Here is a 25,952-nt window from a genome sequence, read left to right on the forward strand (position 1 = left end):
TGAGCTAGTAATTCAAAAATTAAAAATGTTATACATGCCATTGCTCCAACTAAGGTAAAGGAAGTGACTGGGAAGAAAATATCTCCATGGAGAAAGGCCATGACCGTGAGAGCAGAAAAAAGAGAGTGTCGAAAAGCTGAACGTAGGTGGCGAAAAACAAATCTCCAGGTTCACTTTGAAATCTATAAAGAGAGACTTGGCCTTTATAATTTGAAATTGAAAAACACACGACAGTCTTTCTTCTCTGCCATCATTACCAAAAACAAAAACAACGCACGTGCCTTGTTTGCTACCGTCGACAGACTAACTAACCCCCCAGTGTCAGTAGCCTCTGAATTTCTATCCACCAGGGCGTGCAATGATTTTGTCTCCTTCTTCACTGACAAAATTCAGAAAATCAGACAAGCAGTCAGTGCCTCTGCATCAGGTAGAGCAAATGTTTTGTCCCTATGTCCGCCTAATATCAATTCAAACACCATGACACAATTCCATCAGATTAATGATAAAAACCTAGAGGACATTATTCAACTTCTGAAATCCTCCTCCTGCTGCCTTGATATTATTCCAACAGGATTTTTCAAAGATGTTTTTCGTTGCATGGCCTCAGATCTACTTCATATAGTAAACAAATCTCTTCACTCAGGTATTTTTCATCTAGACGTTTCAGTAATGAACGCTTTAGTAATGAACAATTACAGGCCCATATCAAACCTGCCATTTCTAGGTAAAATCATTGAAAAAGTTGTTTTTCAACAGTTGAGTAATTTATTGCATTTAAATAACTGTTTCGATGTGTTTCCAGTCAGGCTTTCGTCCAAACCACAGCACTGAGACTGCTCTTGTAAAGGTCTTCAATGACATCCACTTAAACACAGACAGTGGCAGAACTTCAGTGTTAGTATTATTAGATCTCAGTGCTGCGTTTGACACTGTTGACCACAACATATTACTCGACCGACTAGAAAAACTGGGTGGGACTTTCTGCAACAGTTCTAAATTGGTTTGAATCCTACTTAAAGGACAGAAAAAACGTTGTTTCTATAGGTAAATACACATCTGAGTTGACAAATATGACATGTGGGGTACCTCAAGGCTCCATCTTGGGGCCTCTTCTCTTTAACATCTACATGCTACCACTGGCTCAGATAATGAAAAACAACAAAATAAGTTACCATAGCTATGCGGATGACACACAAATTTACGTAACAATTTCACCAGGAGACTATGCTCCAATTCAAACACTGAGTAAGTGCATTGAACAAATAAATGACTGGATGTGTCAGAACTTTCTTCAATTAAACAAAGATAAAACTGAGGTAATGGTTTTTGGAGCCAAGGCAGAACGTTTAAAAGTTAGCGCTGAGCTTCAGTCTGCAATGTTCAAAACAACAGATAAAGCCAGAAATCTAGGTGTAGTCATGGACTCTGACCTGAGTTTCAACAGTCACATTAAAACAGTTACTAAATCAGCCTACTATCACCTAAAGAATATATCTAGAATTAAAAGACTGATGTCACAGCAGGACTTGGAAAAACTTGTCCATGCTTTTATCTTCAGTAGACTGGACTACTGTAATGGTGTCTTCACAGGTCTCACTAAAAAATCCATTTGAAAGCTGCAGCTAATTCAGAACGCTGCTGCTCGAGTCCTCACTAACACTAAGAAAGTGGATCACATCACTCCTGTTCTGAAGTCTTTACACTGGCTTCCTGTATGTCAAAGAATATATTTCAAAAATATTGCTGCTGGTTTATAAAGCTTTGAATGGTTTAGGCCCAAAATACATTTCTGACCTCCCGCTAAATTATGAACCATACAGATCTCTCAGGTCTTCAGGGACTGGTCAGCTTTCTGTCCCCAGAGTCAGAACTAAACATGGTAAAGTAGCGTTCAGTTATTATGCTCCAAATATCTGCAACAAACTCCCAGAAACCTGCAGGTCCGCTGCAACTCTTACTACTTTTAAATCCAGGCTGAAGACTTTTCTTTTTGTCGCTGCTTTTAATTGAACTATTCACATCTTAAACGGCACTGTAACTTTTATCCATGTATTTTTTCTTTTAATGTTTATTTTATTATCTTTTCTTTTTAATGACTAATTTTAAATGCAATTTTCTTAATGTCTTTCATTTTTTGTAAAGCACTTTGAACAGTAGCGAGGCGTGGGAAAAAAATTAGGGGATGCCAATAATACGTCCTTTCTTTTGGGGTGGGGGGGGGGTGTGGTGGTCAATGTAATAACGTAACCAGATGAGTGATTACAGCGCCCGGTATAATTTTACACACATTTGTATCATACAGATGCAGGACTTACACACGCCTGTTATCTGACCGACAGGTCCGCACGCACTCTCCAGCCGAAACTCTAATAAGCATTCATTCACAAACTAAATCAGGAGACCTTTAACGTTTTACGTCCGGTTCGCTCCTTTGTTCCTCGCTGTACACAGCTCCAGTTTGGGCATTGGCCTGTCATCAGATTGTATTTGTTGTTGCTGCTGCAGCGGAAGTTTAGTACAATTTTTTTGATTAAATACTCCAAATCTCCACCCTCCATAATTGCACTTGCTTCAGTTGCTTGCTACTTTCTAACGGCGGTGAGAGTGGTGCAGTGACGCTATCTATCTTCTATCGATTAGATTTATGATTCGAAAATTATAAAAGTAGGGTAGACATGTGGATATTATCCGACTGAACAAAACCTGCATTTACCTAACAGGTTCGTTTTCCACTGACCTTTTTTCGAGCTATTTTCCAAAATCCTATGGAGAAATCCCATTGCTATTTTGTCGAGGGAAACCGGGCGCAGCTTACTTCCGCTTTTTGGAACGCGTCACTGCACCACTAAATTGATGCGATTTGATTGGATTGTGAGGCAAGCCGCCTCTGGCTTCCCTTGGCATGGCCCTGACCAATCACAGATTGGCAGGGGCATGACGTGAGCCTCATCTGATTGGTCAATCCCTCCATTTTTTTCACCAAGGGAAGCAAATTTCGGCTGGCCTCCTCTCGCAACAGAGAGTGCAATCTACTGTTTCACCATAACATCTAGAGGGGCGCTGTTTCACTCTTTGTAAAATACTCAATGAGAATGGGGGAGAGACGGGCCGGCAGCAACACACAACAAAGAATTTCCGAAACTAAACGAAGTGTTTTTTATTTATTTATTAAAATTATAACAACAATCCGAAAAAACAGGGGAAGCCTGACTTCCCTTGGCCTCTAGGAGAAAACGCCACTGACTTTGAATTGCCTTGTGTTGAAAGGTGCTATATAAATAAACTTGCCTGCCTTGCCTTGCCTTACATTTTCATGTCCATTTAGGGATATAAACGTTTTCACCAATTAGATGTTTGACTTCCTAAGTGGTTAAGATCATATAAACACAAACTGCTGATATTAAATTAGTGGGATAGGCACGATGAAGAGTTGTACAAAACATGGAATGATCCTTTAACAAGAAAACCAAAAAGTAGTGTGCATGAATTAATCTAGATAGTGAACTGGTGAAACATATCCCCCCTGCAGCCCTGCGTCCCCAGCAGCGTGGACCCTCAGGAGCTGACCTACCTGCAGGAGCAGAGATATTACAACATCCCAGAGGGTGTCCGGCCTGTCCTGAAGACCTTTAGGATTGAGGTACCACACACACACACACACACACACACACACACACACACACACACACACACACACACACACACACACACACACACACACACACACACACACACACACACACACACACACACACACACACACACACACACACACACACACACACACACACACACACCGATTATATTCAAGTGTTTTTCTGACTTTGATCTGTGAAGTCACTGTGTTTGTTTGTGTGTGTGTTGAGGTGCTGTTCTGGGGTCTGCGGGACCTGAAGCGAGTGCAGCTTTTTGAGGTGGAGCGCCCCCTGGTGAGGGTGGAGTGTGCAGGGCGACAGCTGGATTCTGAGGAGATCGAGAGCTACAGCACTCACCCCAACTTCAAAGAGCTGGTCCGCTATATAGATGTGGTCAGTCAAAGTAGTGATGGTTACTGAAAACTGTTTAAGCTTTTCACACTCCAATAATGTATTTTGTTTAGAAAGGTTCATTACTGAGTGAAATGACCCAGAAGCATTTTGAATTACGCCTACAATGAGGTATTTATTGGCCATTCTTGTTCCTGTTTTTTTTTATAAACAATAGCTTGATTCGTCTTCACTAATAATATGTCAGATCCTTTTTCATGCATATTTTTGGACATATTACATTTTTTTAAAGAAAGAACAACTTTCAAAACCTAAAACTAATATGTTGTGGCCCCCTGCTGTAACTCTAGAGATAATGATGTCCCACAATCCCTTGCAGTAGCGACATTCAAAGCAACCAGCAACACACCATTCCGTCATTCTTGAAAACACACAAACAACTGAACACGTTATGACAATAATTTCCAGAAAATCATACTCGTTATTTGGATGCATGTCTCAAAATATGAGAGGACTGGAGTAGAGACACCATTCTCGATGTTACAAACATTTCCTTCTTATATTCAGTTGTGTATTTAAATACCATCCTTGGCAATTAACTATTATTTGGGTTGTACATTAGGTCAAGGAAAAGTGGTTTGCAAAATACATGGGATGTGATTTATTTTAAATGTTTTAATATGGGACCGCTGCCCTAGTGTATCCAGTCCGTACAAAGCAGAGCTAACCTCCTCCTTCCTCTTCCTGTAAATATTCCATCCAGGAGCTGCCGGAGCAGGCCTACCTCCACCCCCCTCTGACGGTGTTCGTGGTGGAGCATCGGGCCTTTGGTCGGATGGCTCTGGTGGGGACCCACGTGGTCCAGAGCCTCATGGACTACGCCCCGCGAGAGCTTGGGGGGGAGGAAGAGGAGGAAGATGACGAGCCAAAACCAAAAGGTGAGAGCTGTGAAAGAAGTAATGGAGGAAGTCCATGAGGTGATTGGAGTCATTGGTTTTGAACACAATTTTGTTTAAAATGTGTTGTATACACTGTAAAATGTTTGGCTGTAAAATTACAGTAAATTACTGGCTACTAGTTGCATGTATTTCACAGTAATTTACTGTAAATATTTCACAGTAATTGACTGTAAATATTTCACAGTAATTTACTGTAGATATTTTACAGTAAATTAGAATAAAAGTACAACTAAATAATGTGACTTTACAGTTGCCATGCCCATGGAATTACTGTGATATAGCAGTACAGAGCTGTGGTATTATGGTACCTTGCTGTACATAGATTACAGTAATTATCTGTATTTTCACACTATTACTGTAGAAGTGATGCAACACAGTAGCCAGTAATTTACTGTGAATATACAAATGTAAATAATACGATAATATATTGTAAATTTGACTAGTTAACTGGGATTTTACCATAACTACACAATTCAATCAGCTAAATCAACAAAGAAAAACAAATAAAATGCCCATTTTAACTTTGTATTACTCCATTGAAGTACAAAGTACATTTCACAGTGTCTTGGACATGTTGTTACGGCCCCAACCTCTACTCCGCAGTAGTGGCTCGTGTTGAGACCCGCAACATGAAAGAATACACGCAATAACCGGTACTTGGTAACGAGCATTTATTGATAATCAGCCGTTTGCTCACACAAGCAAAACGGGAAACAAAAATAGGTCTGGAGGACTGGCCAAAAGGAACAAACAGAAGGAGGGAACCCGAGCCAGCCACACCATGGACCGTAGGACCCAGAGCTCCCCCCCCCTAACCAGAAATCAAATATAAACCCTGTGGGAAACAAAATAAAGCTGCGAAAACTGGACTACCAGGTCCTCCAGGCTAAACATAAACACATCTGTAAAAATATGGCCAGAGGTAAGAGGTATTCTAAGGAGAGTGTCTCTCGGCATTAGGATAGGCGAGACATCCTTCTCCTCCAGCTTCTCTTTATAAATACACGGCTGAGTGGAATTTGGAACACCTGGGCAGAGGCGGAGCCAGGGGCAGACCAGGTGCAGAAAACAAGGAGGGGAGCACTTAACACATACACAGACATCCACTCAAAGTCAACAATCCTTCTGAAGAATGTGCTGACATGGGGGTTGAAATTGCCATGCCTCTTTTTGGCTTTCGAGCCCGTCTCAGGATTAATGCCCAGGAAGCACCTGAAAACACTAAGCCAAGACAACAATTTCAATTTTACATAGATTTATATGTTGCATCGTTTATTTTAAGGCACATGCCGCGGTGCCCCTTTCAATTTAAGTAAAACCTGCACCAAAGAAAGAAATTAGTATTTAAAGCCAGCAAGAGCGATAAAAGCAAGAAAATCCTTTAATTTGTTGTGTTATCACAGACGATGGTCTGAATAAAGTATTTTACTGTGAAATAATACAGTAACATGTTGTGAAATCCTGGTAATCATTGATCCTGTACATTCACAGTAATTAACTGTGCCTGTATTGATTTCACTGTGAAATTCAAAATTACAGTATTATATTGTGAACATTACAGGTAAAGACTGTAAAGTGGTAAAACAGTAATTCATTGTAAAATATTACAGCTAAATATTGTGAAAACATGGTAATATTTTACAGTGTACGTAACAAATGTTATGTAACGCCTTTTATTTGTGCTTTTACACTGTACGTTTATCTAATTTCATTTGTTGTTTGCTTCCCAGCGACTAAATTACATTATAGCAAACTTTTGTACAGCTTCCAATCTGTGCTCTGTGTCTGTCAAATAAATAAATAAATATTCATAATACAATAGTAGTTTCAACTAAATAGTAGGAGTTATTTGTTTAATCACATTGTTTAATGTACAATATGTGGAGATAATCAAAGTTTCACAGGACTGTTGTCCCTTAAAATGCTCATTATTCTGCAATTCACCAATTATGTAGTGTTAGAACATGGTTATTTTCAGTGGAATTGATCCGAAATTGACCTTAACATGTTTTGATTCCAAGTTCTGCGTTTTTCTTAACGACATTATTGTGCCAATGTTTAATTGTGTAGTTTATTTATAATATTAGTTATATTTCTTTTTTTCCTCGCATTGTATTTTTCCGCCAAGTTCTCGTATCAATTTCTCTACAAAAATGTATATATTACTTCCCCCCACCATCAGCCACAAGACTACTTCTGAAGCTCTATGATTGGATGTTTCTCAAGCTATGCTCTTTAGCGTTCATATTCAATTGAAAGTTTTTATGGAAACATTTATCAACATCATTTATCTTATTCTCTCTCCAGTGAGGCAGAATACAAGGAAGATGGACCCTCTGAATGCAGTGACCCGTATGGGACTCAGCAACCTGTCAATCAAACAGTCAAAGATCCCCTTAAACCCCATGAAGCTGGTAAATGTGCGTACAATAATCTCCTCATCTTTGTGTTTAATGACATGGAACCAAGACACATTTCTACCTAGATTCAGCCATAAAGGATTAAATAATGAGTTAATTTGAATAAACCCCTTCAGGCTCCTCTGAAGAAGCTGATGAAGAAAGCCGAGGAGCTGGAGGAGGAAACGCCGGAGAAGGAGGAGCTGGACTGGTGGTCCAAATACTACGCTTCTGTGGAGGAGATGGAGAGAGAGGTGAGGCATTATTTACCTGTCTGTGTGAAAACATGGGTTAGTCAGGACTGCAGAAGATATACACATATTCCGTTGTAGAATAAAAACACACCTGTTTTGACTTCACACAGACATTGAATAAAAGCGTCAGCTGAATCAAATGTAAAATACATTTAAGATGTCACTATAGTAAGGAAGTCAAAATGCAAGCAACTCCTGTAGAATTAAATATGCAATGTGCATGGAGAATGGACGTGGTCAAAACTTAATTTTGTTGTGGTTCTTTTAAATACAGTATGAGTTAATATGATGAGATAACCTGAATTCAGACAACAAAATTGGTTATGTGACCGCATTGTTACAATAAAACGATCAAATTACATAACTAACATTTTTTAACAACTGTCCAAAAACAAGACAGATCAATAAAGTAGAATTAGGAAAATTACAACAACGTTTTTTTTGTTTTATTACATAGAATACATGTATCTATTAAATGACACACTTTAAGAAGATAATTCATAGTTATACCAGCCTGTCCTCCTACAAAAAACTACCATAAAGGCAGATTGTTCATGCCCTTACTACGACCCAGAGACACGTTTTAAAGTGTATGTTGTTTCTTACACGACCACTAGAGGTGCTCAGTGTAAAAAACAACATGCTCCCGGCCCGTTCATTGCAAACGCTCCGGAGGGACGTTTATTCACAAATAACCCTCTCTGGAAAATCCTAAATTGTGGAATATTTTCGCCATTAAAATGCTTTTTGATTCGATTTCTAGCGAGAAGTGTATATTGTACTCTTAGAATCCACGTCCAGTCGATGTGTAGGATCTATAGTTTGACAGATATTACGAAGATGATTTGAGGTCTCGCCAGGATAACGTGTACGCAGCTTCCATGTAAAGTTAGCGTGGGTGAAAACAGTTTTTCCACTCTCGAAGTTGTCATAATAAAACCGGATATATTCCCCTCACTGTCAAATGATTACACATTGATATCTGCATCACTCTAAACTAAAAAACATCAGTTTATCCTTGTTAATTACACAATATTGATTGGTTTAAATTGTGTACAATGCTTTTGTGTTTTTAACCTTCGATTCAGAGAAACAAATAGTTTTTTCGGAGTTTAGACACTACAGTTTCCGAAGACACTACACTACCCAGAATCCCAGCTATCGTTTGGGACTACAACATCCGCCCTTGCTTTACAAACCCCGTGATTAGTCATCATGCCCTGTGATTGGATGTTGGAGTGGCAGTGCGACAAGGTTACGCTGAGCGTCACACAGCTCTGTGAAATGGAATGGCACCAAGGCAGACTTTCCAAAACTGGAATTGGATCCCCCCCCCCCCAGAACTACACATGCTGGCTTTTGTGTGTTTCGCAACATGTTCTATGGCACGTCTCTTTATAAGACGTTTTCGTATTCCCCACAATTAGAAGTGGAGGTTTAGGTGGAGGTTTAGGTTGTGGCTTCTGGTGGGAAATATTTTAGTGGGGCTATGGAAATGGTGACCAAACCATACTAGGGGGGTCCGGGGGGATGCTCCCCCGGAAGAACATTTTGAGAAAAGACCCCTTAAATCATGACTTTTGGTGATGTTAGAGGGGGGGGGGGGGGGGGGGGGGTAATCCATAATCTTCAGTGTGGTTAGCTATGAATCTTCCAAAACGTCCAAATACCTTGTCCTCAACATAGTTTCTACAGTATAAACTGTGCAACAGTAGAGTTGTCCCACACAAACTTCAGAACACCGGTGCTTTGGGAACACTCAAATTATTTGATTCCCATTTAAAATCAGGAGACTGAATATGAACATTATGTGCATGTGTGTGTGTGTGTGTGTGTGTGTGTGTGTGTGTGCGTGCGTGCGTGCGTGCGTGCGTGTGTGTGTGTGTGTGTGTGTGTGTGCGGAAATAGCGCATTTAGTGTGTGTGAGAGAGGGAGAGAGAGAGAGAGAGAGAGAGAGAGAGAGAGAGAGAGAGAGAGAGAGAGAGAGAGAGAGAGAGAGGGACCGGTGCCAGCAGGGACCGTGTTGTTAGCATCTGGTTAGCTAGCTGCACTAACGGACATACGGAGCTGTTTGTTCCACAACAAGCTGGAGGAGAGCTCTCCTCTCAGACTGAGAGGCTCAGGTGAGCTAAAACACTCTCTGAGTGTTTAGATAGTTAACTTTAGTCTAAGTTATCTCAGTGGGTCTCAAACGGTTTGGTCACAAATTATTCAAAAGATTATTTCCGCGGCACACCTTCATATGATCATTATAGTTATAAAAAATATAAGAGAATAAAGGAAAAACAGTTATGAAATACTATATGGCAGTAAAACGAGAATACAGTTTGAAAGGGGATTGATTTGTAAAATATCCATAAAGAAAAAGAACATCTGCTTACAGTTGTGTTTCATCTGGGTGTTGAGAGATGTATCCATAGATCTCTTAATGTTGCTCTCAAAGTGCACCAGATTGATGCTTTTAACTTCAATATTTAAAAAAAATCTTAGTTCACTAAATAATATCTTTAAAAACTACAAAAAAATCCCTCTCTATCAGCTGTGCACCTTTATGGTGTAAATATAACCAATCTGCCAATTGGATCAAATATAAAAGTCAGCCGAATTAGTGTTGATACTGAAAGGAAACGTATTGTGTGAAAAGAAATGGAAGATGTTGTTTAATTGCTAATATATTTATGATCCACGTCACGTATTCAGTTTTGGCGGCATTTCTTACAGTTTGTCAAAAGGCCTTCTGATCAGGGCTCTATAAATAAATATCTACGGCAGATATGTAATATTTAATGCAGTCGAACCGTGTATTACAATGCCGTCATGTGATGACTTCCAAAGAGAAAAGCAAGAACACTCAGAATAAAGTATTATTTTATTTGAAAAAAAATGTTTTGCCGATTTCATATCGTGTGAACACCATATCCCGACACGCATTGCGGCTAAAACAATCAATGTTTTAGCCTATTAAAACCTTTGAAAAAAGAAAGGTGTCTCTCAGAATCGAAAGAGAAAAACCTATGGGAAAAACACAATAGCATTGTACACAATTTAAACCAATAAGTGTCGTATAATTAACAAGGATAAACAGATGTTTTTTAGTGTATGAGTACTGCAGATATAACTGTTAAATCATTTGATCATTGGTTTTATTATGAAAACGTTGATACCGGAAATACTGTTTTCAACCCGTAACTTTACATGTAGGCTGCCGCATACCTCAAATCATCTTCGTAATATCTATCTGTAAACGACCATCTGTAACATTAGCATTCAACGGGAGCACTAGAGGGCGAAAACTTTAAAACGTAATTATAGGACGTATTAAGCTCTTGAACAAACAATATTTGGTTTTAATAAGGGCCTGAACAATCGGCCCATTTGGTCGTATGAGTTGGAGGACTTGTTGAATTATACTCATCATATCTGATGTGTTTTCTGTGTGCAGGCTGCTAAGAGGGAGGAGGAGGAGATGGAGGAACATGCAGAGAACGGTACAGTTTCAACTCCTACTTATTAATATAGTCACAATTAAAGTGTATTTTGCTCATTTGTTTGAAATATTTCCAAGCACCTATAGCTGAACAAAATTCTGAACAATAAGATAGCAAACTACAAAATGAACAACCCAAAAATAATTATGTAAACAATGTTAATATAGTTGTGTTTGTTAGTGTTGATTGTGTTGTTTTCTTTTGGTTCAGAGGCAGGCAATCTGACCATGGCAAACATCGAAGAAGAGGAGGAGGAAGATATGGTGGTAGTGGAGATCGAGCCTCCGAAACGCAAAAACATTGCCACATTAAAGGTGGGAGGTTAGGTTACTGAGATTCACAGTTTAAAGTTCAGTCTGTCAGCAATAAAACACAATGTATTGCAACCAAACAGGGCCGGCCTTTGGCATAGGCAGTACAGGCGAATGGTAAGGGCACATCAATCTATGGGGGGCGCAAAAAAAAGAAGTTAGAAATGAAAAAAATATTATTAATTTTTTAGTGTGCAATTATAGGTTTTAATTTTGTATTTGTGTTCATTTAAAATAAATCAAACTCCCAAAAAACGTATACAGCTTTTATTAACATTGGAATTGACTGTGTAAGCGGCCGCAGGGGGGAGAGCTTTAGAGAGCTCTCTCCTGAAAGACTGAGAGGCTCTGATAACCTCAGCTCAGTGAGGTAAAGGCACACCTTTATATGATCATTATAGTTATACAAAAGTAGTAGTATGAAATACTATATGACAGTAAAAAAAAGTTGTTATTAATAAACAAGAATACAGTTTAAAAGGGGAGTGATTTGTAAAATTACCATAAATAAAAAGAAAATCAGCTTACAGTTCTGTTTCATATGGGTGTTGAGAGATGTATCCATAGATCTCTTAATGTTGCTCTCAAAGTGCACCAGATTGATTCTTTTAACTTCAATATAAAAAAAAAAAAATCCTCCCGCCGCATCCCCCTAGAGGACGTGAGGTCCACCCCCCCCCTCCCACTTAAATCATGTTCAAATAGATAGGATACTAAATATATTTGCACACATCTTGTGTCCGTATCTTTCTGTTTTGGTGGTCATGCCACAACCGTGCAGGGGGGGGTCGCCAGCTAAAATCTTGCCTAGGGCAGCAAATTGGTCAGGGCCGGCCCTGCAACCAAAGACATTGAATCAAATGTGTTATGCAAATCTAATGTGTGTATGGTAACTCTGCAGCTCTACAGAGGTTTTTTTACTCTCTTATACTGTAGCTCCTAGTTTAGTTTTTAGCTCATTTACTGTATGGTTTAGGGACTACCGGAGTTGTCAGTGTGTCAGCAGCAACAGGCAGGTGTTTTCATTAAATAAGCTTGAATAAACTCCACTTACATAACCTATTTTATACAGTTAATGTTCACTACCTGTCAGGAACAAAGTTGCAGACGGATAAAGTTATATAGTTAAAGATTAACCAATGAAGAAAATCAAACATTAAGTTACTAACAAGACAAGTTTTCTCAGGAGTTGGTGGAGACCAAAATAGAGCTCAAAAGGGAGTGAATCTTGGCCTTAAAAAGGACATCTTATGTTCATATCAGGCTCATATATTTGGAATTTGTGCTTAGCGTTTCAATGTGTTGGAGCGCCTGCCAGTAGAAGCGTGAATTATATATAGTGATGTCACTATGTTACAGAAGAAAACAAAGGAGTCCAATGACGGTGTTTCAGGCAGGGGGGGGAGTGTGTGGGAGAAAAACTCCATCTGGAGGGCACTTTGGGATTTTAGTCTTTGTAGGCCATTTACATGCACAGAAACCTTTCTAACACAATACAGGAAAGGGAAAACCACAAAAACCATAATAGGCCACCTTTAATGGCTGCCTACCTGAAGAACAATAACCATAAAGATCATTTTAAATACACCGTTTTATACATTGTTCTAAATCATGTGAATAAAGGAGTCAATTTCCCCTCTGTGGGAAGAATAAAGGTATTCTGAGTCCATACTACAACTGTAGTGATAATCGTGAGCGACTATGTTGGAATGTTTTTATGTTGCAAGGTATTGTGGAAGTTCATACCTCTCCTAAACATCACCTTTTAAAATGAGCCAAAAATAAGCTAGAAAGCTTTCTATACATCCACACAAACCATTGCACGGTTTCCTACTCAAAGAAGCTGCCAAGACAAAAAGATTTGCTGTCGAGAAAACGTTAGGATATGAGCCAAAATGGACCATGGAAAGACAATCCAAACCCAAAACGATTTTCTGCTACTTATCCTCAATTTACTTTCCTGTTAAAGACAGAACTTGAGTACTCATTATTAAACGCTGCCTCTGTTTGTGTTCAGCTGTACGGAGGTGATCTGGAGTCAGATTTCAGTCAGTTTCAGGACTGGCTGCAGATCTTCCCGCTGTATAAAGGCAGAGCGAGCATCGAGGGTGACGAGGAGGATGAAGAGGAGAGGCTTATGGGAAAATACAAGGTACTGTGGTTGTATGGCTGTGTTTCTGACTGTCACTTTACAGAGAAGTAGGGCTCAACTGAATGTCATATTTTAACATTCAAAACTTATGTTGAATTTTTTTACAAATGAAGCTTTGAGTGTCTGTTGTCATATTCAAACGAAATCCTAATGTCATTCATTCAGATAAAACTGGTTAGCTTTAAATCAACTTTCTTCAGTAACATAACTTGTAACCTATGCATCCCTTTGTGCGGCAAGCAGGAGCGCTAACAGTTTTTGACTGCAGTGAGAATGTTTCTGAAAGGATAAACACTGACAAATATGGAAAGAAACTGAATATTTTCTTTATTGACAGACATGTTGTAAAATGGGGAAATTATTACATCAGTTAATTTTCAATATGTTCGACTCTGACTTCACCATGCTCCGGACTTATTGCAAATGTTTGGAAAAGAAAAGTCATAGGCATCCTGCAAATGCCACAACTTAAATTTAATTATACAAATAGTAAAATATTATTAATATAAGTGTAGCCATCTTAATTTGTAACTCTGCAGAATCAATGTATTCAAAACCAAAAAAGCAAAGCAACGCAGCATTCAGGTGATGTAAGGTTCGATTTCAACATTAGCATTCTTTTTTCCAAATAGCCCTGCAGAGAAGTGTTAATTTCCCCATGCTTTCCATTCTCAGGGCTCCTTCCTGGTTTACCCGATTGATTCTGGAGATGAAGAAGACACAAAATGTCAGATCACTAACGGGATCCCCAAAAACTCTCCAATCAAAGTCCTTGTCCGAGTCTACATCGTCAAGGTAAATGCAGGTCTCTCTGCCCATCCTTATTATGTCTCTGTCTCTAATTCACTTGAAAATCTCCTTTACACAGACTTTGAGATCAATTCAAGGAGACTTAAGCAATCTCAACTTAATACGGATGCCTCTGTATGAACTACATATAGTTGTTATCATTAATTCATGTCTCTGGGTCAGTATTGAAGACGCTGCATCTACTGCATACAGAACAGCAAAAGTTAACATTTTCACAGACAAAGTCTCACACTGAATAGTTATCAAATGACACAGGATACGGTTTTTTCTTTTAATATCTTTTTTCTCTTTCTCTTTTATTTGTAGACAACATTAAAGTCCCATCTTTTTTTGTCAACAGTATTGCTTGTAAATATAGATAGGAACGTCTGAGATGTCATCATCTCGTCCTTGACCAATGTATTATCTGGTAGTTATTGTTAAAAAGGAAAAGTTAGTGTTTTACCGTCTCTGTTCCTTTCCTCCAGGCCACCACTCTGGCTCCCACCGACCCCAACGGTAAGGCCGACCCGTACCTGGTGGTCCGAGCCGGAAAGCAGAGTCTGGACACCGTCGATCGATACATCCCCAAACAGCTGAACCCAACGTTCGGAGAGTAAGTACCTGTCTGTCCACCTGCACCTGTGCTTTACGTTCTGACTGTCTGTCGTTGTGTTCATTGTGTTATTTAGTCTTAGTCCTCAGCCAAAGTTCTTAGTTTCCTTTTAGTCAAGTCTTAGTGGACTATAAATTGATTGAAAACAATTACGTTTAGTTTCATTCAATGAAAACATTTATTTTTAGGCGTAGTCAACATGGACACTGGCTTTTTGTGTTCACCCAACTGTTGTTTTAGGTAACTGAAAATATTGTAATACTCTGGCTAGTGACAGAAAAAAATTGTTTAGGTTTGTAATGTCAAAGTGTGTGGTTAGTTTGAGGTTAAGTAGAGGAGTCCACTTGACTGTGTCGTTGTTCATTTGACCAAAATCTGTCTGAAACTGTCTTTCAGGGTGTTTGAGCTCACAGTTTCTTTTCCACTGGAGACGGAGTTGGTCGTCACGGTGATGGACCACGATCTTATCGGCGCTGATGACATGATTGGTGAGACGCGGGTGGACCTGGAGAACCGGTTCTATAGCCGCCACCGGCCGTCCTGCGCCCTTGCCCTTTATTACGACACGTGAGTACCACAACTGCACCACAGTTTTCTCAGAACTGCAACATAAACAATGTTGGTGTAAAAACTGTGAAATGTCAACCAATAGGTACCAATAGTAGGAATATTTATACTAAAAAAACATTGGAGTACAGTACTACCGGTACTACTTTACAATAAGACTACCCTTATAAAGGGTTTACGAATAGTTAGTAATTCATTTATTAATTAGGTTGTGAACACTATATAAAATAATTAATAAGCTTTTATAAGACATGGGATAAACAGGGCAACTGTGACCGGTTGCTTGCCAAATAGTGAGCCCACATTTATCTGTACTGCTAAGCCTGGCTACTTAGCTTACTTCGTCTTCTTCATCAGCCAGCGTCCTTGGTATCTGTTGTTCACTGAGTTGATTCCCCCCCATCCATCTTGATGTTTCTTGACATCTCTTTAGGACCATTTATTTATAAGTTACTAACATTTATAACCAAAAGGAAGCCTTATTGTAAAGGGTGAAACACATCACCATCTATTGATGAGTCACTAACAGCCAATATAAGGCTTAGTCATCTTGCCAAATAGTGAGCCTGTGTCGATGTATGTTAGAACTGGTTTATAAATGGTTCTTAATGATTAATAAAGTGTTTACAACCTAATTAATAACCTAATTATAAACCCTTTATGAATCCTTTATAAGGGTAGTCTTATTGTAAAGTGATACTGTACTACCAATCGGAATAAGAATACTTTATTTCTCTTGGGGGGTGAAATTAGGTATAACTACATTAGTTAAGGCTGCACATAACAATTTAAAAGTTGATTAACATCAGTATTGTACCTGCTTCTTATAAAAGAAAGGATATACTGTACTTCCGATATCCCCTTGGGAAAGTGTAAATGTCTTCTGTGTGTCCCTCTTCTGGACTGTCTCTCTGCAGTGATGGTTACAATGTGTGGCGCGATGCTAAAAGGCCGTCCGCTGTTTTGGCTGAGCTCTGCAGCAACAACGGCATCCTGTCTCCAGAGTACAGGACCTCAGAGGTCAAAGTCCTCAACAAAATCTTCAAGATCCCATCTGACGCAATACCTGAAGGTAGGACGGACGGACGGACGGACGGACAGACGGACAGACAGACTACTACTACACTGTCCTATACTATTTTGCATTGTTGAGGGGCTTGGGACTTAAGATTGTCATTGCCATAACTACACTGTATAGCTAATGTGCACATGACAATAAAGCCTTTGAATCTGGAATCTTGAATAGTAAAATAAAATAGTAAATTCACCAGGCTGTAAAGTCGTGATGGCGTTTAATGCCCTAGCCTAGACAACATCTGTTGTCTCATTTAGAAAATTGTTAGCAACCACCTTTAAAGGTCATCTATTATGCAAAATGCACTTTTTGATGTCTTTTATACATAAATATGTGTCCCCGGTGTGTCAGGGAACTCACAAAGTGTCAGAAAATAAAACCTCCGTACCGACATCTCATAAAACGGGGGTACAACGGAGCTGATCAAGATTTGCTGCGGTCATGACGTCATACCGGAAATGCATGACGTGTTTTGGAAGTAATATGTGACCCGCTCTATCAAAATCAGTCGGAAGTCGCAACGGCTCATTTGAAATTAAACATGGATTTGCGTAAAAAAATAGTTTTTCGGTGTTCGGGTGTTTTATTTTTATTTTAAATAAACAAAGTATTGGCTTTCAGTAGGGGTGTAACGGTTCACAGAATTCACGGTTCGGTACGTACCTCGGTTTGGGGGTCACAGTTCGGTACGGGTTCGGTACGGGTTATTTATTTTTGAACAGTAGTGCAAGTTTCAGTTTAAAAATAAGGAACTCTAACATTTTGAATAATTAACTGTATTACACAAAACGTTTGTTAAAAACAAACCACAAACAGTACCCCACACACTCAGATGCCCAGATGATCTATAATGGCTGATGTCAAACAAAAAGGTTCAATAAGCTGTACAACTAAAAAGAATGTCTTGAAAATATTACATCATAAATAATAAGAAATTGTTTCAAGAGCGCGTAGCCGTTGAAATATATATGCCAATAGCTTCAGGTTTTGATTTTGGTCTCACGGCTTTCATGTCTATTGGCTTCTTAAAAACAGCGGGGATAAGCTGTTGAACTGCTGTTGTCTTTTGCCGGGCTCCGTTGATTGGCAAATCTGGGTGATGCCTTCTGATATGATTTAGCATGTGTGGCATGTGTTACCATTAGCATACCGCACCGCGTCTAACAACGCCAACACACCGTCCACGTCCGATCCACCACTCGCACTCAATCGTTATTGTAGTCCACAGGGAACCAGAAATGTTCCCACATAGGTGATTTAAAAGAAGCAGGTGGGTCTTCTAGCTCCTGTGTGTTATCTGAAATCGCCATACTAACTTTTCTTCTTCTTGTATTTTGTTCGTTTTGTTGTTGTGTTTCTTCTTGTTCTTCATTTGTTGTTTAAGGGCGGCTGTGACTGCATGTGCCGAACGGTGACGTCCGAACCGTGACGGTACGGGACAAATACGGATACCGTTACACCCCTAGCTTTCAGTATATGAAACTTTTACTTCCAAAATCACACGATAAATAAATGTTTGAAGCTTGTAAAGGGAAGATGACTGCTCTCCCTCGCTACTCAATTAAACAAAGTCTTGGCTTTCAGAATATTAAACTTGTTTCGGCAAATTCAGATGATAAATACAACTTTGAAGCTTGTAGCGGCATAATTACATGCGGAGAATGGAGTAACTTGACGTCACAGTAGGCATAACAACAGCCGGTGTTTCTCGTGAGTGTTTTCCCCGGGAAACAAACACAATACACACAAACCAAAATGACACAAACACACACACAAACACACACACACGTATACACACACAAACACACACACGTATATACACAAACAAACACTCGCGAGCTTCTCCCAGACCAGTAATCCAAACGAAAATATCTTCCCTCCGTAGTATTTAGTTTGCTCCGCTAATAATCAATCAGATCGATGGATTCCAGAGAAGAGGACACTTTGAAGGCCTTTTTCTCAAAATGATGACTCGGTGACAGTCATTATATAATGTGACATATTTTGCTTAATATTTGGAGTACAAAAACAATCATGATATCATTAGAAAGCTAGGAATCTCCTCTTTCCAACAGTGTATACAACTCAAAATGTGTCTTCGGGTCAATAGCCGCTTTCACACCAAGTAGCCTACTTTGCCGTACTTAGTTCCCAGCGCTTAGTTCCCAGCACTTAGTACCCCCCATGGAACTAAGTGCCGATCACACCGGAATAAGTTCCCTGGGGGAGGATTAGGCAAATGAAGCTGCTGACATCACTTCTTCTTCTCCTGCTTTTGGTTTACTGGCATGCCGCAAACAACTTCATGGCGTATACTGCCACCCGAAGTCCCCGGCCGGAAGTCCCCGGAGTTGGGGACTGGCTTCAGTGGTAGTACTGAAGCCTTCCGAGTAAATCGCCAGAACGCTGACACCTCCTCATCACTCCACCACTCCCACTTTTTTTTTTGTGCTCCCATAAGTTATTCTCTCTGCGTTGGTGCGCGGGGATAATGCTAATAATGCTAATGCCAGCAAATACAATGGCGGCTTTAAAACACTTTTCCGAGCTTTACGGGGCGTGGTTTGCAATTCGCCCAGCCAATCAGAAATTGGAACTTTTTTCTCCCCATGAAAGTACCACCTCTCTAGCAGGCACTAAAAAGAGGGTAAAAGTTCTCATGAACTAAGTTCTCTTTTTGGTGTGAAAACAAAATCCCAGGAACTATCGGAACTAAACGGGAAAAGTACGGGGAAAAGTAGGCTACTCCGGTGTGAAAGCGCCTAATGCGACTGATTTCGATGGAGCAGGTCACATATGGTCTGTGTTTACATTAGCAAACATCGCTAAAACTCAGAGCAAACGCTGTACTGGAGAGAGTATTTGTAAAGAAGCCGGATGTAAAAGTCACCTTGTGGTAAACCCGCGGGAGAGGAAGCCTTTGAGCTCCATATTGTTTCAGAAATAAACCTTGATGTGGTTTGGAACTTAATATGGCGTTCAATCACGGCAGCATTTAGCTAAGAATCTGTTGAGTTATCAGCCTTCTCGTCACAGAGCTCACTAGTTGCATGTGGACGCTCCAAAGGGGCGTGGCCAGCAGCAGATCCAAAGGGGCGTGGCCAGTAGCAGCTCGGTTACATTCAAAGGGCCAGACCCAGAATCAGCACTTCAGTAACAGGGCTTGAATAGAGGGGTATGAGGCATGCTACAACGGTTGATCTGTTTGGTATTTTTAGCAAAACACTTCATAGGCATGTTTTGTATAGATATGGCCCCATAATATATCTAATATAGTATAATATGGGAACTTTAAGAGGGCCTGTAGAAGTATTATAATTAGCTAGCTAGCTAGTTAACTTATGCTTTATGTCTTAGAGCAAAACATGAAAATCTTAATCTTGTGTTAACCACAGTCCTTATTTCAGGAACCTAATCAGGCACCCATTAAAAAAAACTGTCTTGCAAAAGCCTATTTCGGATTTATTAGCATTCATTCATGGAGCAGCTCTACTGCTTCCCTCATTCTGCAGCAGCCTCCAGTTACAATAGAGTCTTACATAGCAGCTGTTGTTGTTGTTGTCAGGTCTGCTGAAGAAGAACCAGCGGTCTCCAGAGGAGGAGGCAGAGATAGAGGAGCACGCGGCCCTGAGCGTGCTGCAGCGCTGGGGGGAGATGAACGAGTTCCTCCCTGGAGCCGTCCCTCTGGTGCCAGAGCACGTGGAGATCAGGTCTCTGCTGAGCCAAGATAAACCTGGACTGCCACAGGTAAACAACCAGAACTACAGTCACAACAAACCCAATTATTAACATGTAATTCATATATTTAATAGCCAATGTGTGTGTGTGTGTTGCAGGGTTACCTTCATATGTGGGTGGACATGTTTCCTAATGATGTCCCTGCTCCGCCCCCTGTTGACATCAAACCACGCCTACCTGAACAGTAAGTCAACACAGTAAAGTCAAATAGAGTCTGAATGAGTTGAGAAGGAGATACAGTGTTTAACCTCTCTTGTCGTTTCCTGGCAACAGGTACGAGCTGCGAGTGATCATATGGAACACCGACGACGTCTTTCTGGACGATGTGAACCCGTTCACCGGCATCCCGTCCTCCGACATCTACGTGAAAGGGTTAGATTCACACACAAGATAATTATGAAGGGTTGTCAAGGATATATTTTTTATGACAGTTCTCAAATGTGCGGCTTTTGCTGCCACTTAACCTGCACAAATACTACAAAAAAGAAAAGTACTTTCGCACTGTGAAGCAATTGCTGTGTTGGTGCTCCTGTTAAGCCCATATTTAAATCAGATATTATTGTTTAAAATTTGCAAACGAGCTTCATATAAAATGGGCAGTGAGATTATTGGTGACTTCAGAGTGTTGTTGGTAACTAAAGAGCAGTTATAATGGCTCTCATGCCCTGACTTTGAACTGATAATGGTGCAGTGAATTATATATATTTGATGTCCTCCTGCTTTTAAGTGCTTTATTCTGATCTGTTCTGCGTGCAGCTGGATAAAAGGACTCGACGGGGAAAAACAGGAGACTGACGTCCACTTTAGCTCTCTGACTGGAGAAGGAAACTTCAACTGGAGATTTGTCTTTCGCTTCGACTACCTTCCTACAGAGGTACAAAATAAATGATATAAGTACATGATGCACCTGGAGACACCTGCTGATGGAGGACTTCTCTTCTGAATCTGATGATTATAGCAACCTGCTCTGGCGTAAATAAATTATCTTAAAGTCAAAGAATTGTGAAATCATCCATAATAATTTCACAGTATCCAAGGGCATGTTTTCGTATGTGCTGTTTTATCAGGACAGTCCACAACCCAACGGCATTAGGTTAACAATGATTAAAAATGAGAAATGCATTAAACAAACAAACCATTAAATAAGCTGAAACAAAAACACTTGTTTCCTCTTTGGTTTGATTATTTAATAATGAATTGAACAGTTTATCCTAGAACTTTAGGGTCACGTTTCCGTCGTCCACGCAAAATATCAATGTTTGTTCAAGATATCCAGTAAATGTTATGATCATATTCCACTCAGTGAAGAGGATGCTTGATACTTTACAATTTCAAGCAAAACTTAAGACATATTTCCAAAGTGGTCCCTGTAAAAAAAAAAAAAAATGATCTGGGTGTTATGATGAGTACATCTCCTCCTCTCACCCGGCAGAAAGAGGTGGTGTTTAAGAAGAAGGAGTCCTTCTTCTCTCTGGAGGCGTCAGAGTTTCGACAGCCGGCCGTTCTGACGCTGCAGGTCTGGGACTACGACCGCATCGCTGCCAATGACTTTCTGGGTGAGAAACCCCAACGGAAAAGACTATAATGTCTAGAATGTTTTCAAATGTACCTTTCCTGAAATAGGCTTACAGTATAATGAAAGACAGATTAAATGAATGTAAACAAAAACTAATACTGTGAGCAACACAAAGATCTCAGTTCAAACAACAATTAGAAGTTTTTTTTATTTGTGGTGGACTGAGCCTTTAAATTCATTTCAGTGTGTTCTTTACATAGACCGAGTTTTTTCTTCATTTTCAGGGGAAAAGTTGGTTAAAAGCATTTTCACCATATCATTACAGAGCTAATTATTTTGATATGACAACCATGTCTTCTGAAAAACTACAACTTATCCTCATCCTCATCATCCTTTCTCCTTCAGGCTCCATAGAGTTGCGTCTGAACGACATGGTGCGGTCGGCAAAGTCCTCCACTAAGTGTACGATCGCGATGGCGAAGGATCGGGCCAGCCCTCGATTCTCCATCTTCCGCGCCAAGAAGATGAAGGGCTGGTGGCCACTGATCCGCCAGAAGACAGCCGAGGACTTCGAGAGGGAGGAGAAGGAGAAGGAGGAGGCCAAGAAAAAAGGAAAGAAGAAGAAGAAGGACAAAAGGAGTGCCATGAGACAGGAGGACATCCAGTTCACCGACAGCAGCGGCAGCACGTTCCTGCTAATGGTACGAGAAAACAACAATATGCTAATAATGCTAATGCTATTCCACAAAGGCAGGAATTAAGGCTTAAAATTAGCAGTACAGATTTGAATCAGAATTCTTGATTTGATCTGGTTTTCCACTTACATAATCTAATTTATATATTTTTGTTGAGTTATTGAATTTATATATGTGTGTTTAGGGGAAGGTGGAGGCAGAGTTGCAACTGGTAACATTGGAGCAGGCGGAGGCTAACCCTGTGGGACGGGCCCGCAAAGAGCCAGAGCCTCTGGACAAACCAAAGTATGAGATACACACGCATGCACGCACGCACACACACCCACACACACACACACACACACACACACACACACACACACACACACACACACACACACACACACACACACACACACACACACACACACACACACACACACACACACACACACACACACACACACACACACACACACACACACACAATAATAAAACTGTTAAACTGTTTCCTGTCCTCTCCTGCAGTCGTCCCTCGATCAGCTTCACCTGGTTCGTCAACCCGATGAAGACCTTTATCTTCCTCATCTGGAAGAAGTTTAAGAAGTTCATCATTGCTCTGGTCATCCTCGCCATCCTCACGCTCTTCCTCGGGCTCATCATCTACACGCTGCCGCAGCAGATCGCCTCCATCATCATCAAAGGATGAAGAAGACTGTCTCAGGTTTCCTGGACTGATCTACATTACATGTTACTTGTACATCGCATTCACTACTTAGTCTGATCAGTTAAACTCATGATTTATTATGTTTACTGTACGCTGACTGCACTACATTACCCAGCATCCTCATTTATATAGACACAAATTACTGCAAATTTTAATACACATATTTATATCATGTAAATTGAAGACAGTGTGCCGCGCCGCACTCAAAAAAAAAAAAATATAATTATCTTGTATAAAACTCTATTTTTGTTGATTACATTTTATATGTTGAAGGTAAATAAGTTAATAAAAATGAAAAAAATGTTTAACTTTGCACTGACTCAGACTGAATTTCATATTCTAATCTCTACCAGTTTGTTCAATATGAACGTTAGCTGAATATTATTAGAATTATTAGACAACAGAGAAAAAACACACAAAAAAGAAAGAAAATCAAACTGTGCTCCCTCTTGAGCATGTTGACCAGATACAAATGTAATATTTGCCACATTGAAAATCTGTATGCCCCTAATTTTCAATGTAAATTGCACCATTTATTTGACTTGTCCACTAGGTCCCTCCACTTCTCTGTAGTGGGACTTCATTTCAAAAGCGTTTTATTCTTTGCTAGGTTCAAGAACAATTCAATTTAAGAGCAGTTCTCTTTAATATTCATATTAGGTACTTACCTCCTGCGTACAACACTTAGTTAAATCACATGTTTAATTGATATCAAGAAATCAAGATATATCATGGAAGCAGAGCCAACAAACTAACTTCTCCTAATAAAATACATTTTGAGAGAAATGGTCTTCAGGCTAATGAACAGGAAGTTAGAAAGGGTTTGTTTATAGAAAAGTGCTCTAAATGTTTCCTCTGATGATAACACTGAAACAAACTCTGGGTCATTGCCTCAGAGACCAGAGGGGAAATAATATCAGACGATTGACCCCCATCCAAACCAAAATGCCTCAACAACTTTTGGATGGATTACGTTATATTTCTGTACAGACATTCATGTTCCCCAGAGGATAAACCCTCTGAACTTTTGTCTAAGGGTGCCATAAGGTTTACATTTGGGGAATTAGATGAAATGTCTCAAAAACGATTGGATGGCTATGGAATTTGTTTCCGACATTCATGTCTCCCTCGGGATGAATGTAGCCTATTAAACAAATGTTGGTAAATAAAACTAAAATGTATTGGGCCAGAGCTCAAGGCAGTAGTTGTCATAAGTGTAACCCCTAGATGTAAAATAAATAGTATAAAATGACAATATAGGATATAAGATGGCATGACATGAATTAAATACATTTATGAAGAAGATGATTGTCTGTATGAAGTGCAAGTAGGTTTATTCATTAGTATTGCACATTTGATGAGAAAAAGGAAACGACTTTATTACACAAAGGATATGTAGTAACTTTTCATATTGTGTCTATACCTTTTATTGACATCCAAAAACCTGCAAAACTAATATCATTCCCATCATCCTCTGCTCTACTTTTGGTTTATTGCCTTATACAAATGTTACATGGTAAAGTTCTAGATTAATGTTTTTTTATTTGCATAATTCCAGGGAAGCAGAATAAAAAAAATGATCATTACGTTTAAAAGAATATCACACAAGTAAACAACATAAACATGTTATGGTCCATAAGTTCAAAAATAGGAACAATATATTATTTGTTGGAAATATATTTATATATAAAGCAAGAAGGTGGACATAACCTGATTAATATCGGCATAGCATTTAGCTAAAATCTCCGTCCAAGTTCAGCCTCACAAACGCTGCTGTTGTGCAGACTTTTGACTTTTGACTTTTTTTAATATATAAAATTAATATTAAATGGTTTTTTTCAAAGTAAAAAACAAAATAATTATTCAAAAATAAAATTTAAAATATTATCAAATGAATCCTTTTTTTATGTATTTGTTTGTTATTTTCCTTTTTTGGTTAAATATATATATATATATTTTTTTTATAAATAGACAGATTTCAATAACAGCCTCGATTTTCCTATTATAGTAGAAATGTGTTTTTCAGCAGGTTCACATGAATAATGAATGAGTTGACAACACACTGATGTAATGGGGTTTACCTCTGTGCTCGGTCAGCACTGCGCGCTCCCGCGGCAAAGAGCCCCGCCAGCGTTGCTAAACGTGAACGCGCCTCTCTCCATGCGGTTTGAATAAAGAGGAAAAAAAGCAGGAAAAGAAATCAGCTGATGATGAAAAGACATAAAGCTGTTACAGGAGCGGAGAAAAGACATCGGTTTGATTCCCTCCTGTGAACCCGCTCCCGGTGCACAGGGTTCCGCTTCTCCTCTCAGCTGCTCCGCTCTTTGTCAGCTGGTTCACACACTGAGAGACCCGGGCGGGTTTCATGGGTTCATCCCTGGATAAAGCGGCTCTACAGGGGAAACATCGTTGGGTTTAACACTCTTATGACCCGGGACTGTTTTTAATGTCATCGCTTTTCTGCGGAATCTGCTGTTAATGTTTATGTGCTGCTGGATCTGATCTCCTTTTGTCTGGAGGAAGAGGAGGCTGATGCTGCGGTGAAGTCACACTGAGGAAGGAAGCACCGGATCAGGTCTTTAATTACCGATTTTACATCAGCTTCTTAATGCTAATCGTTCTTTACGGGACTGTGGGATCATCACTAATGGGATTATTTCGCCTTTGCACAGTGGGTTTTTTAATTCACATTATTTGATTA

General features: G+C 39.7%; 1 protein-coding gene across 1 annotated transcript in view; it reads left to right on the plus strand.

The window, feature by feature from the left end:
- fer1l4 (fer-1 like family member 4) overlaps window positions 1–23,564 on the plus strand; it is an 88,059-nt gene extending 64,495 nt beyond the window's left edge. The window contains 20 exon segments of the mRNA XM_079681568.1: window positions 3,530–3,640; window positions 3,867–4,028; window positions 4,750–4,924; window positions 7,253–7,359; window positions 7,482–7,598; window positions 11,041–11,086; window positions 11,297–11,400; window positions 13,415–13,549; window positions 14,225–14,344; window positions 14,827–14,954; window positions 15,351–15,521; window positions 16,439–16,593; window positions 20,162–20,343; window positions 20,433–20,518; window positions 20,608–20,706; window positions 21,091–21,208; window positions 21,767–21,890; window positions 22,256–22,551; window positions 22,730–22,830; window positions 23,053–23,564. Of these exon segments, the coding sequence (XP_079537694.1) occupies window positions 3,530–3,640; window positions 3,867–4,028; window positions 4,750–4,924; window positions 7,253–7,359; window positions 7,482–7,598; window positions 11,041–11,086; window positions 11,297–11,400; window positions 13,415–13,549; window positions 14,225–14,344; window positions 14,827–14,954; window positions 15,351–15,521; window positions 16,439–16,593; window positions 20,162–20,343; window positions 20,433–20,518; window positions 20,608–20,706; window positions 21,091–21,208; window positions 21,767–21,890; window positions 22,256–22,551; window positions 22,730–22,830; window positions 23,053–23,233 (2,718 nt within the window). The 3' untranslated portion in view covers window positions 23,234–23,564.
- The last annotated feature ends 2,388 nt before the right edge of the window (window positions 23,565–25,952 follow it).

The sequence above is a fragment of the Notothenia rossii genome (assembly GCF_949606895.1).
Source record: "Notothenia rossii genome assembly, chromosome: 5".
NCBI classification, from domain to species: domain Eukaryota; kingdom Metazoa; phylum Chordata; class Actinopteri; order Perciformes; family Nototheniidae; genus Notothenia; species Notothenia rossii.